General features: G+C 45.7%; 1 protein-coding gene across 4 annotated transcripts in view; it reads left to right on the top strand.

Annotated features, from left to right (window-relative positions):
• Positions 1–20,783, top strand: part of LOC137423307 (DENN domain-containing protein 1B) — a 92,960-nt gene that overhangs the window by 34,522 nt on the left and 37,655 nt on the right. For all 4 annotated transcript variants that reach the window (XM_068110320.2, XM_078774356.1, XM_078774358.1 and 1 more), the window contains 8 exons: positions 2,850–3,006; positions 3,129–3,182; positions 7,200–7,310; positions 7,624–7,724; positions 8,453–8,498; positions 10,451–10,555; positions 15,381–15,506; positions 15,614–15,715. In XM_068110320.2, coding sequence (XP_067966421.2) covers positions 2,850–3,006; positions 3,129–3,182; positions 7,200–7,310; positions 7,624–7,724; positions 8,453–8,498; positions 10,451–10,555; positions 15,381–15,506; positions 15,614–15,715 — 802 coding nt within the window. The remainder of the gene's footprint in view (positions 1–2,849; positions 3,007–3,128; positions 3,183–7,199; positions 7,311–7,623; positions 7,725–8,452; positions 8,499–10,450; positions 10,556–15,380; positions 15,507–15,613; positions 15,716–20,783) is intronic.

Here is a 20,783-nt window from a genome sequence, read left to right as displayed (position 1 = left end):
TTCACTGAACATTACAATGTTAACATATAACTGTTATTTGTTGTATTATTAAAATAAACACATATTTTGCTACTGAATCATCCTCTAAGTGGTATAAAATCACGAAAATGTCATCATTAATCTTCCTCATCATCATCTTTGAGTCGCTTGTAGTAGGGTCTTTGTTTGTGTTTTTGCATTGTTCACCTCCCATGCAAGTGCAGGCTTCTGTGCATGGCATGTTATTGTTCTTGCAGGCACATACGTGGCTGCATTGACATGCAGACACTTTACACTTGCATGCGGTCAGCTCCACTAGTCCAACTGGAGCAGGGTCTTTGGTCATGAGGGTGGGCTGGAGAGTTCCATCTTCGATGTTCCATCCATTACCATCTGGCTTTGGTCGTGCTTGGTTGGGGAGCAATGACTTCTTCCAGATGAATGACTGATAGTTAGCTCGATAAATGTGTTGCCTAATACTGTCAGATGTTGGTGGTAGGCATTCACTCTTCTGCCTTTTCTGGCAGAACATCCAATATCAGATTTTGTCTGCCGTGTCACCTGCTACCTGAGCTGTTGTGTACAGGGAGCATATGAACCGTTCACAAGCACGGACAGTATCCTCTGTCGGTGGGATAATATCTCCCTGTAGCCTGTAGGAGCTAAGAGAAATAAATAAATAAATGAAATCCATCAAAATCTCAGAATTACGCCTCGGACACCACCCCCCTCATAGAAAAGTGGCTGCCATTTATTGTTGCTGCCACAATTCAACTGCACATCAGGGCTGGATTTGTTCTATAGATGTTCCCCAATCACCTGGGAGTGACAAACCAACTGTGTAGTGGGTGTTGCACAAAACCATTTTGAGCAGATTCTGGCTCCTGGACTACAAGAGGGGCAGGAGGAATAGCCGAGAGTGAGAAGCCTGACTTCATGGATGTCTTTACATATGAGTATACCATAGGCTTGGTGTGGCTCAGGAATGCCTTTGATTTGTGGAGAATTCTCAGATGGTGACGAGCCCTTGAAGGTTGCTTGGTAATGTGATCCTCCCATAAAATGTGATATCAGATATAGGCCAAGAGTTCCATGGATTGCTCATCCAGAGCGGTGGATTGGATAGTTTGATATATCCTAAGACATTGGTGGGGGATACGTTCCTGGAAAATGCTGCGAATGTCGGGGTTTCATGGTATGCATGCATGCATACATACATACATGCATACCTACAGACAGACAGACAGACAGACATGCCATCATTGAATGCAGTTTCAAATCTCTGACCAGCAGCTTATCTTGTTCACCTCTGAATAAAGTGATTCAACAGCCACTAGTCTTTCACAAGTGGTATCGTTCTAAACATGGTGATCATCAGAAAACAGTAGTTTGCTTTCAAAATAAACAGATCAAGAATTGTAGGTTCAAAGATGTTTCTTTGTGGAACCCCAGCCTAATGCGAAGGATCATCAGAAAGGACACGATCAACCACCACCCACTTTCCTTTCATAGAGGAAACCAGACAACCACATTCGTACTGCTCGTGCTAGTATAAATGCATAATTGTCCGCATCATTCTCATATGTTTTCCGCAAAGCAGTACCAACGTCCTTGTTGAACATCAAGAGAATATCCTGTCCTTTAAAAGCCTTCAGTTCAGGAACATTTGCTAAAATCCGATCATTTAGCCTTGTTGAGTGCACAGATTGAGAAGACCCACTGAGTTGTGCAACTCTGTCCATGTACAGCCTCACAAGATCCAAGAGTTAAAAAAGTGTTTATAAAGTGTTTTGTTCTTCTGTCAGCGAGTGGCCTTAATAAACACGATAAGCTCTGCAAATGCTCATGCATAGAGTGCTTCCGTTGTCCCACCTTCACGATTGTCATTTTGTCCAAATATTTTTGCTCTAGCCGCTGCATTGTACATTGTCTCACACACTCAAGAATGCTTTTTCTGAACACTGTGGCACCAAAAACTTATATGAAGGTTCTGGCCCTTTCACAACTAGTTTCTGAGATATAGGCTATTGCTCTGGGATACGGTGGCTATTTTGGCAAATGGCCACCACCTCCAAAGGCCAAATTTGAGATGGCACTGTCGTTACATTTACATGTGTTGGCATGGGGTAGATGTGTGGCAAGCTTCTTGATTTTACCACAGTGCACGCATGATTCATTCCTAATTTTCAACTATCTGCTGGACTATATCTTTCAATGGTGAAGAATCACTTAAATTCTATTATCTGGATCTTCACCAAAATCAATCCATTTGTCCTTATCACTCTCCCAACCTGTCCACCAAATTTCATCCGAATCCATCCACAACTTTTTGACATCGTGCTCACAAACTGATGAAAAAGTAACCTCTGTCCACTTCTGGTGGTGGAGATAACGACAGTCTACCAAGTACTTTTATACACGGTATAAAACGAGTGGACACTACGAGGAATTTCAGGCATGAAGTTGGAGATTGAAAAAGGTGGATTTGGGATGTATTTCGACTGTTTGAACAGAAACTAATGGCGTCCATGCATTGTCTACACAAAACACACGACAGAAAACAAGTCCTGGTGATGGTCTGCCATCTCTGATTGCTCTTTCTAGTTTTGTATACTTTTCTTTTCATTGCTTCAAGTTTGCCTCGCATTCTTGTTGCATTTTATTCGTCTGTAGGCATTTTTGAGATTGATAAATGTTTCAACACTTCATTATCACTATGGTTGAGGCTATAAACCTTTTCTGTTTAATTATTGTCATTTAATTATTACATTTGCATAAATAAAAGGTTACACCTCACTTGTATTGTGGTAGCCATATTCTACATGTACATATTTTACCGCCTGATATGAACCTGTCTTCAACCTCTGCAGTGAATTGCCTTGGTTTGAGGTTTTTCATCGACTTCTACAAGAATTGCTGTTAATTTTGGGAGACTATCAAGGAGTAGCATTTCAAAAGGAAATGCTGCTTCCACAGCTATATGACATTGAGGTTCCTGAATTTGGGACTTTGGTGGAGGTTGGAGAGGTAAGATAATTGTTTAACAAAAGCCCTAGCTGTCAAATGTTGTTTATTGAGCACAAATTCCATGAATTGGTTTAGCACGTGGTGAATTTGAATGCTAATCCCATGTGACCTCTCACATTTAGCTTGGTTACTTCATTGCTCCTGATCCAGCTCAACTTCCCTCCATTCCTGAAAATGTGAGTTTATTTATTTTGTTTAAACTGATTGCTTGCATAATTTGTGTTCTTTATACACATTGTTGCCTCTAATTTGCTCTGTTTAAATGTATTTAAATGGCTGTGACCTTGCTTGTGTGTGCTTGTGCGAGTGGTATGAAATTATTTTGCAATATGTTTAGCCATTTTCGACGAATGGTCTTCACATTTTTGTACATTGATTCCTACTAATGTCCTAATCCTGTATGTTTTTATTTATTTTATTTATTTACAAGTTCGACCACAAGCCTAAGATTAATACAAAACAAAAATGGCTGTAAAAAGCAAATACTGCAAGAATACTATTTTGAATGAAGACAAAGTCCAGTTGTATCTTAATAGTTTGCACTGTGATTCATCATTCAACCCAGTTGTGATCCCAGTTAAGTGCAACATTCCATATAACTGGTGATACACATGGAAAAATCTGTGTTTAAAACGTCCAAGTCAAATGGAAAAAGTGTGTGTACAAAACGTCACAATAAGTACAAGCTATTAAAAAAATACTCGGAAGTATCTTAAGGTAAGGCTGTGGTTAAAACATGATTTGGAATTAAAGCGAATTGTCACTAAAAAGGTATATATATTTTTTTTTTTTTTTTATTTATTTATAAATAATACGCCTTATGGTCTCATGTGAAATCATGCATGGGAGAGGGGTTGCTTGAACGTGGATTTATTGCAAGTTTGGATGTGAGGTGGTGTATAAACACGTTTTCATTCTTTATGGTCTGGACTACAGAGTTAGATGGTCCATACGAACAAACATGTGAAATTAAAAGCGTTTGCCACTAAAAAGGTTAGGGTTTTTTCTAAAAGGTTAGGGTCTTATTTTGTCATGAGATCGAGATCTGTCGGATGTGTAAAGGAATGGTATGCATACATATATGTACATACTTTTCAAATTGGCTACAACATGAAAAAGGGAGAATCAACAAATGGATATAAACTTGTCACGGTCCATAACATGGGTGATGTATTGTCAATACTTCGGACAAGAAGTCAATTGATAAGGATGATGTAAACGATTTTCTCAAAAAATCCCAACAAAAATCTAATCCTAAATTAATCCCAACTCATGAAGTCAAAAATAATGATTATGATTATGGATGAACACCATTTTACTTTGCATCTTACATTATTACAAAATTTGTTTTTAGATAAAGCTTCAATGCCACAACTCACTTTGCATGCTGTCTATACATATAATGGAGCAAGTGTTTGTATTGTCAAGTCCACGGCTGATGAAGACCAGCCTTGGACGGATAGCCGGTCGTTCTTTACTCCGAGGCGATCAAGCCGAAAATTGGCTGACAGTTTGTCGTGTGCGGGCGAGGGAACCAGGGTGCTTACCTGCACGGAGCTCACGGGGCTTGTATCCGAAACCCACGAATACAAACGAGACAAGGAAAATCCACAATACAACAAATGAAATGCACAATAATAAATTTAATGAAATTAAGGCAAAGAAATAAATTGATGTTTTGGTAAAATCAAATCCTGATATCTAAGTTGAGACGTCTCCACTCAGACACACAAAACAGACAAGAGGAAATATTAAATCAAAATAAATGGTTTAAGCCAGCTGGTAGTCCGCTTTGCGTCCCAACGAGGACTTTGAGGAGCTTGGTCATCGTCAAACTCTAGTCATTGCGCAGGAAGCGCACAAGATGGTGCGGAGTTGCGCCCGTAGCCAGCCGCTGACGTGAGGCAAGCAGGCAGGTCAGCCTCCTTCGGTCTGCTCGTGACCACCTCCGTCTCTGAAGAGCACCACCGTCAACAACACCCCCTCCAACGTTGCAAAGGCTCCCCAAAGCTCCGAAATGTTCTCTCCAAAAAGTGCACACAAGAAACGCGACTGCCTTCCACGAAGAGCGATCTCTGTCACCAGAGAGAGCAATTGAGAGATTCTTCCTCCTGCTCAAACCTTCGTTCTGACATCACACTGATATCACCCTGACCAATCGCCGAGTTCCACCCAATCGCTCCATGGTCAGGTTCGATGAATGACGAAGCTCGGAGCGTGGTCTGCCGGCCATGATAGTTTCCACGCCCATGTCCCACTCGGGTGTGGCCTTGTTTCTTAGTCAGTTGGTGGGGTTGGATTAATTGTCCGATCGGGAATATTGGGCATTGTCTGTGGCGGGTGGTTGTTTGTTAATGGACGGCTGTGATATAATGTATTTTGTATGGCTGGCCTCATAAATGTAAAACATAGGGAAAAATCACAGGGAGCAACCACATACTGAAAGAACTACCCTTAGAGCCTACCTAATTAGCATGTCTTCACCCCTTGTGTGAAGAACACACAAACAACCTTAAGCTCACAGTTTTTCTACTTGTATACATCGAGATTGGCTTCCTACTCGCATGCGGTCCATGCTATTTTATACAATACTGCCTTCACTATGGTATTTCATCCTCTACCCCCACAAACATAACAGTATGCATCTGTCTGCTCTTCACCCATTGGTTGGACAGTTGGCCTAACGACAACCACAATTGTAACCTGGAAAAAAAAATCCTCTGCCCGCCGTTTTGGTAAGCCTAACACCTCCTTCAAAACCAACATTCGCAATGGCAATGCCCTCACGATAAGTTTCCCGTTCAGTGTAAAACAACCTAAGCAACTGTTAAAAAGATCATCAAATATCGAGTGGTTGGAGCTGATAACAGCACAGGCCTTCTATGTGCCAGTGCAATTGGAATTATCTGAGCTGTCTAACCTCGATGTAATTAAATATGCACATTAGTAGGTATTTTTTGCTTCATGCATGTCAATGAAGAACACATAAACACATAAACGAGTCTGGTGTTGGCTTAGCGGTTAGGGTGCAGGCTTGGGATCCTAGGATCCTGGGTTCTAATCCCGGTCGATCGCTAAATTAACACCAGGGGGGTTGACTCAGCCTGTCATCCTTCCGAGGTCGGCAAATTGAGTACCAGCTTGCTGGGATGAATGATCCCGGTGTGTACTCCGGCTTAGAATAGGTACACCGTATCCCTGCGCATCGTAAGAGGCGACTAAGGGTTGGCGTCAGGAAGGGCATCCGGCCATAAAAACATTGCCTCAAACAGGGAACCATGATTGTCATGGGCCCCGCAAGGCTAACCCCCGCTCTAGCGGGGGAAATGGCCTTAAAACGATCATTCATTCATTCATTCATTCATTCATGCATGCAACCAGTTTTTTTTTGTTTTGTTTTTTTCTCCCTTTTTTTCTCCCGGGAGCGATTGAGGCAGCAGTCTGTCTATACACCACCCGAATAAAGGCATGTGTCACAACAACCTTTGTACGCTTTGAACAAGATCGCCTGTAGAGTGGGTACTCTTTCAGTCGTTATGATTGTGCATGTTGTGATATTGGCGAATGAGCATGGTTCTGATTTATGGTGTGGACTAATTGTACTCTATTCATTTCTTGTGTTATCTTCTGTCTCTTACTGTATGTACACAGTTTGTGCTCTGCCATGGAGTTTAATTAATCCCTGCGATTTTCACAAATGATGAGCCATTGCAGGGATGTAATTATAATTAACTAGCCGAAAGCACCCGGCGTTGCCCGGGTTCATTTTGAATAAATTTACTACTATAATTCAGCTTTTATTCGTGGCCGTAGAAGATTGACTACTATAATTCAGCTCAGCTTTTAATTGTGAAATGGGCCCACCCCGGCCGAAGCGGCCTCGCCCGGCCTCGCCACCTAGCCTATAACCTTCCCGGGGCCAGTCCCGACATTTTTTGTTTCAGAGGTTTCCTCCTATCTTTCACCGTTCAGGAGGGTGATCTGTACTATCCTCTGGAGGGTGATCTGCAGTGTTAAATGAGGACTTTTGATACCATTTTTCCAGCTACCAATAAAGTTCTATGCTATGATTGTCAGTTACCACAGCATTTGGAGTGTTTGATGGATTTTCTTTTTAAGATTAGGGGATGGAACTTTATACCTGTTTCTTTCTGGTTCTTAATGTTCCCTCTGTCTTTTGTCTTGACCTCCAGAGAAACCTGGCACAGCTGTGCCTCTCTGTGCCACCTGCTTCCCTATCACGCCTCTTTGGTTCCATGGTTGGAGAACACCGCCTCCTCTTGTCTTCTCATGACCTTTCCGCTGTAAGAAGCGTGTGTGTGTGTGTGTGTGTGTGTGTGTGTGTGTGTGTGTGTGTGTGTGTGTGTGTGTGTGTGTGTGTGTGTGTGTGTGTGTGTGTGTGTGTGTGTGTGTGTGTGTGTGTGTGTGTGTGTGTGTGTGTGTGTGTGTGTGTGTGAAGATTGGGAGTTTTGACAACTATGGGGATGAAAAAATAATATTTCAGCAAGATCAAGTGGGCTTGGAGCAAAAGCTATGCCAGTTGCTTTCCTAAGAATTTCCAATAGTTAAAAAAAAACAAAAAACTTAATAGCTGCCTTTCCTTCTACATCACCCCAGCTGACTGCATGTGTACATGCTTTGCCGTTACTGCTCTCACCACTCTCCTGGCATCATGTCTTCATCCCAGCATTGCCAGCACACCTACTGGAGTTTTGTGGGTCAGTATTATTATTTTCAGGCTCCCAAGTCAACAGGCAGCTCAACTGTTTTTTATGATTGTTCTCCACTGCTCTAGTTCCACTATTTTTATGAAATCGATTTTGAAAAAACTGTTGCAACTGTCTGTTCCTATCTGTGCATGTTTATGGCCTGCCCTTGAAACGTGACCAACAGATTTTATTTTGACTTTTTTTTTTTCCCTGTATTGGTGGCTATTAGATCTTGTCCCAAACATAAAACGATCTTTTCCAGAATTACTGAACTGAATGCCGTTAAATTTGCCAGACCACCTAGTTATTTTTGCCAGATTTGTTAAATTCACGTTAAATTTGCCAGACCACCTAGACCAGTTAAATGCACCACCCTAGGATGGTATTCTCGTGTGAGTTTGAAGGTTTTGGTCGAATAAGTTACCTAATCACAAAACACTGACATTTCACAAAGGAAGTAGCTAACCGCATGTAGCATGGATTTTCCCAGAATACATACGAATGTGGCTCCATGTCTGCGGCAGATTTATACTGCTTGGAAGATGACAGCACTGCTCAGTTCTAGTTAAATAATTATTATTTTTACCTCCTGCTTCTTCCCCCTCGTAGCTCTCATGCTTCAGTCCCTCATGCCTTCCCTTTCTTTATTGTTCAACTGGTCATCTCGCAGCTTCTTTTATATTTTGTTATTTACTTTATAATGTTCACTTTTGTATATCTTCCTCTTCCTCACCTAGGGCTCCCATGCCATTTATCATTGGTGTGCATTCCAGCCTTATGAAAGTGAGTTGTATTTAAAATGTATTTATCATTCCTTATTCACTTCACTTTCATCTTCACTTTTTTGTTTATTTTCCTACGACACACCAGTCCTCATCCAGTACACTTCCTCTCTTTGTGTTTATGTTATGGCCATTATTGCCACACTTCCACTCTTTATGCCATTAACTCTCCTCACGGAAAGTGCGATCAAAACAGGAAGTGAATGTCCGACAGGTCATGGTTTATTACGGTCGGTCGTTTGTCTATCCGTGTAATTTTTTAGCAAATGATTGAGTAGCCTAATTTTGTAAATAAATGATCGTAAATTAATTATATCCTTTGTGAAGCATCTTGTATACGCATCAAACTTATAATTGTGGGTGGAGTTGGGGCAGCTGTCCAACCAATCGGTGGGATGGATTGTTCGAGAAACACAAACACACACACAGACACCTCGTTTTTTCATTTGTCTCTCTCTTATTCACACAGACATACATGCACACGCACACATATACATACACACACATACATCTTGTTTTTTGTTTTGTTTTTTGTTCCTCACAATTCTGTCTCTTATGATTTTCAATTCTTATTTGTCTCATTCAATTCTTATTTAAAAATGCATGTAATTAATTGTACAGTATTGGTTGTTCCTAAACTTAAATATAAATAATTTAAAGGATTGCTGTAAATGATGTTAATTTCACAACATCCTATATTCAACTTTATTTAAATTGTAAACCTCAAAACATAGTTCCCTTGCTTAAAGCAAGAACCTTAACCTGTAAGCAATTGACTAGTTCCCTGACTGCACGGATCATCAGCTGGGCGCCGTTATTCCTCGAGGTTTCGATCCTTTCAGGCCAGGACCTCCCCAAACGGCGGATCCACAACCTCGATCATGGATCCACATCAATAGATGGTACATCAGTAGATCCACAACCTCAGTTGCATCCAGGCAGTCGGTCAACTCATCAATGCAACATCATTTATTCCAACTTTACTCGCTATAGGATTTAATGTATTATCATATCTATCTATAATTCCACTAATCTCTGTCTGTGTGTGTGTGTGTATGCGACCGCTGTTTCTCGACAACTACCGGTCTGATATACTTGAAACTTGCCAGGTATATTGCTGGGGACCCGAGGATGTGCCTTTTCAAGGTTTCATATTAATCGGACAAGTAGTTACCGAGCTATGTCCAAAAAACGATTCAACCAATCAGAGAGCAGCGAGCTATCACGTGTGCCGAACAGACTCTGCCTCGGACGGCACATTTGAGAGCGTATTCATTTATTTCACGTTGGCAAACTATGTTGGCGTTAAACTATGTTTTAAAACTAATTAAAACTACTTTGCGATTCATCGTAACTGCGATTCGTAACTGCCGTTCGCTTTGGCTTTGCGAATGGACCAAACCATTTCATGTAAATAGAGGGGGGGGATTGTCACCGTACTCGCAAGCCGTTCGCTTTGGACCAAACCATTTCATGTAAATAGAGGGGGGGGATATAATTTTAGATATAGATATAGTACGGGCATGCCCTAGTATTTATAACTTTCCTTACACACTCCATAATATGATAATATCATTAATTCATGCACATCATACCTTGAATAAACCATATCTGCCAGCCAGCATGACCACACCACCTACCTCTGTATTTGTATTTCAAATGTTCTAACTGTCACCGAGAACAGTTTATTGCATGCTGCCGTATCCTAGGAACACACACGCACCACTTTGTTTCCATTTAAATGGCTTAATAATTGTGGTTTGTTACATCTGCATAATCAGAAAATGCTTTTCTCTGCAATTAAATATTGACTAGTTATTTAATTATACTGAGTGAAAATTTTATTTTGGTGACTTACATAATGTTAAAATATAATCTGCAAAAAAACAAAAAACCTTCGCAGATGCGCATGTACCAAAAGCAAGAAACGTTTATGGCCATGTCTTCATCCAGGGTGTGAAGAAAGCCACAGGCCTGGAGGGTGTGCTCGTGTACCACATTGATGAAAACACATTTGAGGGAGATGGAGTCGACAACAGTATAATTCCTTCTCACATTGTATGCTTCTCTCAATACTACTACCAAGGCTGGTGATGTAGACTTTTGCACATCCAAAGGCAAGTTGATACTGCCCATTAGCATCTGAACTGACCAAACCAGACTTTCTAATAACCAAACTGGACAGCATGCTTCTATTTGAGTCAGTTCTATTTGATTATTTCCAAAATGGATAAGGTTGTAGGGAAAATGTGCATGAGGTTTGATTATTATTTTATTATAGGCTCATTTACAGACTACTAGGCAGTTTAAAGACTAGGGGAGGGAATCGTGGATGTGCACAAGGTGGAAAGGATGTATAAAACAAAAATGAGTAACAATGGCCAGAAAGGAACAGACTGGTCGAGAATCAGCATGTAGAGATGATGCATGGGTGGGCAGGGCATATGACAGACTGAAGTGAGGAAGCCGTGATTACAGACACAGGAAACCATTTTAATAACCGGGAGAATAAGGTGATTAGTGACTGCAGGTGGGAAAGCAGCTTCGACTCTCGGAAGGTAAGTAGATGAGTGTTTGAGTAACGTGTGATCTGGGAGTGGTGGAGGGTGATAGAGGTTGGGGGAGAGTAGGAGGATAAAGGCCAGATAAACTTGTGTGAAAGTGTCCACCAACTTCCTGCCGGTTGCAGAGTCAGTCCCTGGGCCCTACCTCTTTCTTGTGTTGAGATTTCATTGGTTTGGAAGGCCCTGATTTTTTTTTTTAACCACCTTAATCGGAGCAAGGTAAGCAGCAGGAGCTTGAGGCCAAACTGGAGAGCTATGCTCCATGGAGAATCCGTATGAAAGCCTTGACCACTGCAATGAGCTGTGTGGTTCAGGAAAGCCTTAATGTTACATAAAATACCCAGACAGCAACTACCCTTTGATGCGAGTTTGGAGATATCATCCTTACATGAATGGTTGAGGCAGATAGTGAGGTAAAGGGGTTCTAAGGACTGCTCACCTTTAAGTGACTGTCAAGATAAGTGGATTAGCTATTGAATGTTAGTCTTTGTGGAGAGACTGCATTAGAGCATGTTACTTGCTGCTGTTGACCGTCGTGTTCCAAGTAGATGACCAGCATCCCGTTATTGTCCAGGTCTGATGAAGGATTCCATAGCAGCTTACTTTGCACAAGTAACGTACCATTCTGCACAGAATGGCATCAAAATTTATTTTTTTTTAATTAAGGAAAAATCTGACAATTGGTATGGATGAAGAATAATGTATGGCCAAAGATGCTGCTTTATTGAACCCCAGCTTGAAAGGCACCATCAAGGGCCGTCTGGTTTCGGCTCGCTGAGGAAATCGAGCAAACATTGAGCAGGCGGCCCTTACATATTGAAGTAACACAACATAGAAATGAAGACCGAATCCTAGATAGTGTTATATGCTCAGGGATATCCAGTGTGATGAGTGTAACATCTTGTGATTCAGCACATCTATCGACTGTTTCAGAAGGTATGACATAGCCATATCAGAAGTCAAACTGTTTGTCAGAGATTAATTAGCCAGTTTGAGAACAGGTTTGAAATTCAACTTAAAAAAAAAAAATCCAGATTATACAAGTAGATGGCCTCCAAGAGGAGTCCAGCCAGACTTTGGGCATCAAAATGATGCCCAAAGTTGGACTTGGCTGTTTATTTTTGGTCCCTGTCGGCGCATTCTGAACATTGGATGTCGGAGGCTTAGTAAATGTGAATGCCCCGGCGTGTTTGGTCTCCTAAGAACACTGTGATGCTAACTGGCAGTATAAACAGGCTTTTGGTGTCCACGGCGACATTTTGCTGCCCATTCGATTCGAGCACCTCCTTTGTCTGTTATATTATCTACTTCACTATGCCTTTTCACTGAAATATAAAATTGACATTGACATTGGTAAACAAGAGCCAGAAAGTATTCATTAAATCGATTCTCCCAAATTAATGTACGTGAGCCAATACATCTAATATCGGTTTTAATGGATGCATTTTTACACTTCTGCGATTTGTTTTCCAACTGCAGTTTACCTTGTAAATAAAAATGTGTACCAGTTTTTTCATTTTTTGTAAAGTGGTAAGATGCTCTTCCTGATGAGAATTATTTATTTTAATCCTTAAATATAATGTGAATCAACACTTTGGGCATAAAGAATCCATGTCCAATTTGAGTATTGACTCAACCAATTGTCATACTTTGTCTTTTTGAATTGTAAATTTATACTGGTAATAATAAATATAGCAGTTAATTTTGATAAATTGGATGCATTTTCATATTTTTCATTGTACGAATGATCATTTATATCAGCAGTATTGCTTTGGCTTGTCCAAAAAATTAAGATCGTGATCTTGCCAGTTGGAAGTTGGTTGTGAAATTTCTTTTCTTTTTTTTACTTTTTATCGATTACATTTGCTTCCATTGCATGGATTCCAATTTGTTTTTTATGAACACCATGTTTCATCAACAGTTGCCATATGAGTGATGCAATCTGCTAAATCTCTTGAGCAGTTTGGCAAGTTCGTGGCATGATGCCAGCTGTTGCTGTTGATTGTGAAAGCTGAGGTTTAGAGTGACTCATATTGCTGAGACTTTAGAATACTGTACATTGAAGTATTTGTGAATAATCCTGAAAATGCCGCCTTGAGAAATGTCATGTTTCGTGGATTTGTTGGTCACCTTATCGTGCCAATCCTTCAAGTTTAATACCTCAACCTTGGCAATGGTCCGGCCGTCCTAGCCTGGAATGATCTTTAAGGGACTCGTGTCCACGTGTAAAATTTGCCTTTGATTTGGCAAAGGAAATACGAGGGCAAAATTTTGATATGTACTTGTTTGTGAATGTCTTTGGTGCTGGCACCTTCAATTTATATATTTTGACACCTTGATGCTCTTTTTAAGCTCTATAATTCTATGAAGCAGCCAGAATCCTGAAACAAGAAAGTCAGATTTATGATACCTAAGGTTTAGAAGCAAAAAGACTGCTGTTGTATGGTGCCAAAGAGTACGTAGTTGTCAGAAGTTTTTGAATGCATCACGTTTTGGCATTTGGCTCATTGTGGTTTGTTTAGCTGACCTGGTTTATACTTTATAATTCTTATAATTCTATACATTTACTTCTACTTTGTAGTTGTTTTTTTTTGTTGTAGTAATATACATTCTTTGGACTTTGCTATTCCATTGCTAGCATCAAAATGTGGGTCACTATCGCTATATTGCCTTTTTAACTCTTTGGCCGCTCACTCTTCCATGTGCCTCTTGCATGTATAATTTGGTGCACACGCTATGGTAAAAAATTTTTTTGTTGTTGTTGGTTTCTTAGACTGTTGTAGCTATTTTAAAAATAATGTAACTACAAATTAAGTGCAAATTTTTCTTTAAAACTGCCCCATCGTCTGTTTATTTGAAAATGAATAGCCCACTCTACATTCATCGTTTGGAAAGTTGTCATTATAGAAAAAAAAATTACCAATCTTTCATGAGTATCACCATGTAATTGTTTGAAGATGGGAGTCAACTATCCCAATTTGCTCTTTTATAAATTAACTTTTATTTTAAAACTCTAAATGTGGACTGTGTGTACATGCTTTCATAATCATGTACCTGAATAGTTCAAGTTTAAACCTCCCTTTTGTTCTAGCAATTTGAAACCAAAGTGAAATTATTTAAATTTACCTTATTGTCCATGGTTTTACCCTTACCACATGTATGCATTGATTTGTTTCATCAGTGTGTTGAAGCCTTGATGCCAGTTTACATATAATCGTGTGCTCTGCCATGTTTGGGCTTCATCGGCTTATGCATCCTTGTCAGTCTAAAGTTTTATGCTAACCTGACAGTGACAGATTAGTAACTGATCATATAACTTTTTGGACCATCTTCCCATCCCCATGGGATCTAATTGGTATTAAATTCCAGGTGTGATTGATACAAGGTTTCTACACTTGTATCCAATAATAGTTCTGCCACATTCATTGTTCAGTTTGCGACACTTGCTGCCAAAATTGTACTGTCCCACACTGTTTTCATAAGAGCCACAGCACTCAGTTGGGCATGAGCATATTCCATCATCAATTAATGATATTTGTCTAGTTTTCTTTTTTTCACAGCTCAGATACTTCTGTGTGCGATGGATATATCGACAAACTGTACATCTCATTTGTAAATCTCAGTTGGTCTCTGTCAAATGGTTTGCGAGTTTCACGTGCATACACCTTGGGTCTCATGCTCAACAAGGTCTTGTGGTTCCCCCAACCATTACCCATAACAGTTTATTTTGAGTAATTGTCTGTATGGGTAGTGTCTCAACCATTGTTGATACACACCTGAAATGTGGAATTGATGCACCATGTGGTTTCCCAAAACACATCCCACCTTTATAGTCTAGATTTGCCATCAACTTCTTCGAACACTTGGAATATAAGTTTCCTCAGGGATTGTGAAAGCAGAGGTCTTGAAGTGGTCTGATGGTGGCTTGAATACCATTTTAAAAGATTTGTATGCTGCGAGCATTAAACTGTTCCGCACAGATGGAGCAAATGCACATGTGTAGAACAAAAAGGGGTGCATTGAAAAATCTGGATTCCTTACCTTTGTTTTCAGATTATATTTTTAGAACATGAAATTCAGGATAACACTTTTAATTTGAATTTTTTTTCCCTGAAATTGGATGCTGAAATTACTGTCTTCGACATTGAGTTGTGGCCATTGTTTTCAGGGCCCTTAAACTCTTTCAGTGAAAAGGCATCTTTTGTTAACATCGCTATGAGTTTCAACTATACTGCCCCACTGTAGGGTTGAAGCCCCACCACCCCTCTCCCCTACAACCTCCCAGCACTGTAGGGTTGAACCCTACCCCCTTGCTGCAGGAGTCCATGCTGCGCACAAGACTACGTCGTGCTTGTGATGAAGAAGGGGAAGCTGTTTCCCGAGTCTTTCTCCAAGTTCAAGTTTCTCTTTTTGGGAGCTACCGAGATGGTTTGGTCTTCAACCCGGTACGGTCTCGCTTTGTTCCAAATATATTTATTTCCTGTGATTTATTTATTTTACTTGCCCCTTGCTTTTCTGCAAATATGCTGTTCACTTGTTTGTTTCAATTCAGGGTGAACCAATAACTTTCAATGAAGAGGCATTCTTGTTACGCCCACCACATGCACTTCGACCATTCTTGGGAGAGGCTACGCAGTTGCAACTTTTTAAACAGGTGTGCTGCCCGTTCTATTTCTTTTTATACATCAGCAACTCTTCAGGCTGTCAACACAACCCTCAAGTTTTTGTTCTGCCCCCAAAAGAGTATAAAACAGCTTGTGATAACTTTGGTATGTGGTGATGTCCTACAAATGCAGCAGCAGCTCTACGTTTTTGATGCTTTATAAAAAGTTGCATCACTTTGTGAAAACGGACTGTGGAGGTGTCTGCAGAACATGACTGTGGAGATTGCCCTTGATTTCGAACAAATACGTGGCCAATAATGGTATTGAGTCTGAAGCCGTATATTTTCATTTTCAGCTGAGAGGCTTCAACTTCGTTAAAGTAAAAATCAAATTATTATTATTTATTTTTTTTAAAGGAAAAATCTGACAATTTTTTTTATTTTTTATTTGACGTTAAAGCGCGATGCTGCGCGCGCTAATGCTTACGCAAAGAGCAAGCGGACAACGCGGTTCATAAAAGAGTCTTTATTCAAAGTACTCAAACTGCAGCACTAAGCTGCTCAGGGCTGCGCGCCCCGCGTATATCATGAGGCCACGCCTCTCTCCCTGGCGTGGCCCATCCCCACTTGGTGTGTGGGGTGATGTCACCACGTCAGTGCTTTCGTGTCCGCCACACGCGCCCCCCCAGAATCCCCGCGCACCTGAAGGGTCAGTTTGCGGGGCAAACGGATGACCCGGCCGAAGCGCCCCCTGGTGACTGGCGGCGTCTGGGATGCAGGGATGCCATCTGGGATGCCTCCGGCTGCAGGACCGGGGGGGCGGCGGGGCTGGGCGGTGCCGGGGGTCCGCCCGCAGGGGGGCGGCCCCGACGCGGGGGTCGGGCCACTGGCGGTGGATGGTCCACGTCGAGGTGGGCCGGCTTGAGTCGGTCTACAGAAACGCGGTCAGGAGTACCGCCGATGTCCAGGGTGAAGTGCTTCGCCCCGGTCTCCAGCACGCGGAAAGGCCCGTCGTACGGGGGCCGCAGTGGTGTCCGGTGGGCATCGTGGCGGACAAAGACGTACTCCGCCGTGCGAAGCTCCGGGGCGACGTGCGTCGGTGGGTGCCCGTGGCATGCCGTTGGCACCGGGGCGAACCTCTGGGCGGTCTCCTGCAGCGCGGAGCGCTGCTGCGCCGCGGACCATGGTGCCGTGGAGTCGGGGAGGAACTCGCCTGGCACCCGCAGCGGTTGCCCGAAGACCAACTCCGCCGCGGATGCGCGCAGGTCCTCCTTGGGCGCCGTCCGGAGGCCCAGCAGGACCCAGGGAGCCTGTCGACCCAGCCGCCGTCGCGGAGTGTGGCCCGGAGCGCGGCCTTCAATGAGCGGTGAAATCGCTCACACAGGCCGTTAGCCTGGGGGTGGTAGGCCGTGGTTCGGTGCAGCCGGACCCCGAGCCCCTGCGCGACCGCCCCCCAGAGCTCCGAGGTGAACTCGGGGCCGCGGTCGGACGAGATGTCTGAGGGGGCGCCGAACCGGGCGACCCAGGTGGCGATGAAAGCCTGCGCGACATCCGCCGCCGTCGTCGACGCCAAGGGCACGGCCTCCGGCCACCGGGTGGTGCGGTCCACCATGGTGAGGACGTGGGTGAAACCCCGCGAGGGGGGCAGAGGTCCCACCAGGTCCACGTGGACGTGGTCAAACCGGCGTTCCGGCACCGTGAACGGGGCCAACGGGGCCTGGGTGTGCCGGTGCACCTTGGCACGCGAGGCACGTCCTGGCCCAGCCGCGGACGGCCTTCCGGAGGCCATGCCAGACGAACTTGTCGGCGATCAACCTTTGGGAGGCCCTCGCGCCCGGGTGGGACAGGCCATGGATGGCGTCAAACACCTGGCGCTGCCAGCCCGCGGGCACGATGGGGCGAGGACGCCCGAGGGAGACGTCGCACAAGAGGGCCGCGCCTGCGCCGTCGAACGGCACCTCGGTGACACGGAGGCCCGTGACGGCAGTCCGCAAGGCCTGGACGTCGGGGTCAGCGGCCTGGTCTGCTGCCATCCGGGCATAGTCGATGCCGAGGTGGACTGCGTGGGCGACGGCCCGGGAAAGGCAATCCGCCACCGGGTTGTCCTTCCCCGCGACGTGCCGGATGTCCGTCGTGTACTCGGACACGGCCGAGAGGTGACGCTGCTGCCGGGCCGACCACGGCTCGGTGACCTTGCCCATCGCGAAGATCAGCGGCTTGTGGTCGATGAAGGCCGTGAACGCACGGCCCTCGAGCAGATGGCGGAAGTGCCTGACCGCCAAGTGATGCCCGAGCAACTCGCGGTCGAAGGTACTGTAACGGCGTTCGGGCGGGCGAAGCTGCCGGCTAAAGAACGCCAGCGGTTGCCAGGCTCCACGCACCCATTGCTCGTGCACCGCGCCCACCGCGTAGTCCGAGGCGTCGGTGGTGAGGGCGATCGGTGCATCGGGCGCCGGGTGCGCGAGCATGGTGGCGTTAGCCAAGGCGAGCTTCGCGCCCGTGAACGCCGTGTCCATCTGCTCGGTCCAGGTAACGTCGCCTTTGCCCGGCTTACCTCGGAGAGCTTCGTGCAGGGGGCGCAGGAGCTGGGCGATACAGGGCAGGAACGGATGGTAAAAGTTCACCATGCCCAGGAACTCCTGCAGCCCTCTGATCGTGCGGGGGCGCGGAAACCCCTTCACCGCCTCCACCTTGGCCGGCAGGGGGACGGCTCCGTGCCTGGTGACACGGTGCCCCAGAAAATCGATTATGGCGGCGCCGAACCGGCACTTTGCGGGGTTCACAATCAGGCCATGCTGGCCCAGGCGTTCGAAGAGCGTGCGGAGGTGGCGTAGGTGCTCTTCGCGGGACGCGCTGGCGACGAGGATATCGTCCAGGTAGACGTAGACAAAATCCAAGTCGCGCAGGACGCTGTCCATCAGTCGCTGGAAGACCTGAGCCGCATTCTTCAGACCGAAGGGCATCCGCAGGAACTCGAAGAGTCCGAATGGCGTGATGACCGCCGTCTTCGGGACGTCCTCCGGCCTGACGGGGACCTGATGGTAGCCGCGTATGAGGGCCACCTTCGAGAAGAAGGACATGCCCGCCAAACGGGCGGAAAAGTCCTGAATGTGGGGGACCGGGTAGCGGTCGGGAGTCGTGGCGTCATTGAGACGGCGATAGTCCCCGCACGGTCACCATCCCCCGCCAGGCTTCGGCACGATGTGCAGCGGCGACGCCCAAGCGCTCTCTGAGCGCCGAACGATGCCGAGTCGCTCCAGGGTAGCGAATTACGCTTTTGCCACCGCCAGCTTCGTCGGCTCGAGGCGGCGTGCCCGGGCGTAGACCGGTGGCCCGACGGTGGGGATGTGATGGGCCACCCCGTGCTTGACGGCCCCCACCGAGAAGGTGGGCCGCGTGAGGGCCGGGAAGCCGGCGAGGAGGCGGGTGAATGCGTCCGCTGCCGGAAGCGTTACAGACCAACGTGGCCGGAACCGAACCGTTCGGCAAGCCGCTTGGCAAGCCGCTCGTTGAGCTGCTCGACGAGCTGGGCAGCGCACAAGCGAGCGAGCTGAACGTCTCGGCCTGGACAAGACGTCTGCGCTTTACGTCGACCAGGAGCCCATTAGCGCACATGAAGTCCGCGCCAAGCAGTGCCATGGGCACGTTGGCGGTGACGAACGTCCATCGGAAAACCTGCCCTCCGAACCGCAGAGAGAGGCAGCGTTTTCCGTACGTACGGATGGGCGTCCCGTTCGCGGCAAGCAGCGCGGGGCCCCCGCCCGCGGCGTGCTTGTCTGACGTGCCGGCGGGAACGGCACTCACCTGCGCTCCCGTGTCGCACAGGTAACGGCGCCTTCTGCACATAATGCTGGTAAGACCATTAAATGCACATCCGGAAACATTCGACCCTTAATTACAAGCTTCAGTCGACATTCTCCCCGAGTGCTAAGCTATAGCCCTTGAGAAGCCATGAAGATTCTGCGTTTTGTCCCAAGAATCGGCCATGCATGCTTCTGAACAAGTCGAAAATCAACATAACTATCAGTGGATCCCGTGTCAATTAAAGCATTTGCAAAAATTCCTTCAATCATGAGTGGGATAATAGCGCGGGACAAGCCAGGTGGCCCTGTAGATGTTGAATCGTCGAGAGGAGGCCTTCGAGCCTCGCGTGTGGATCCGATGCCAGCTAATGACTTTCGTGCCGTTGAAGTTGCTTGTAGGCCAGTCTCCGGAGGGCGCTCGTGCCACGCGTAGAATTTTGAAGCCAGCGTTCGCCGATCGGGGGGCCGATCCTGGAAGTTGGCTGGGTGTCGAAAGAATTCCTGTCGACGGTCGTGCCGTGTACTGAAGTGATTGCGCCACTTGTTTAGTCGGCGTGGCGAGTCTCATCAAGGTCGAGCTCTCAGCTCGGGGCCCACGGAGAGGGGCGATTCCAATCAAGGTCGGGCGAGGCACGCCGGGCGCCGTTCGTACCGTGGGCGCGGAGATAAGCACATTCAGCGTCGAGCGAGCTCGCCGGCCCTGCGACACTCGACAAACTTTTGCAAAGTGACCCGTCTTTGTACACAAATGACACTTCGCTTCCTTAGCCGGACAAACTGACCTGAGATGGTTCCGGTTCCCGCAGAAATAGCACTTAGCATTACTTCCTGGCTTGGGTCCAGCAGCAGCAGCCACCGTCAAACTCGGGTCGGGGTCCTCGAGAGTGTCCATTGTCTCCGATTCCGGCAGAGGTGCAGCATCCTCGAGCTCGGCGGTAGCTCTCTCCGGTCGTGTGTCGGGTTATCCCCGCAGTGACGTATGGGCGTTCATACGCGTCGGCTTGTGCCCGCGCTTGGGTGTACACATGAGATAACCGAAGGGCTGCTTCTCGGGTCAGGTCGGGTTCTTCAAGTAGTCTTTGTCTGACGACCGGCGATCTTATACCTGAGACAAAAGCTTCGCGGGCAAGGTCATCACAGACTTGTTCATGGGTGCGTACCTCAGGGGTACAGTCCTTCAGTAGTCGTCGGAGGTCTTGAGCGAATTGGTATATGGTCTCCGTGGGCTGTTATCGACGAGACGCAAGCAAATGTCTGTTGTAGACCACACTTCGCGTTTTAATGTAAATGTCGCAGCTCGGCCACAGCAGTATCGT

The sequence above is a fragment of the Myxine glutinosa genome, chromosome 3 (genome assembly GCF_964187855.1).
Source record: "Myxine glutinosa chromosome 3, kmMyxGlut1.1, whole genome shotgun sequence".
In the NCBI taxonomy this organism is placed as follows: Eukaryota; Metazoa; Chordata; class Myxini; order Myxiniformes; family Myxinidae; genus Myxine; species Myxine glutinosa.
The sequence above is the reverse complement of the archived record's forward strand: the minus strand, read 5'-3'. Positions and strand labels throughout refer to the sequence as shown.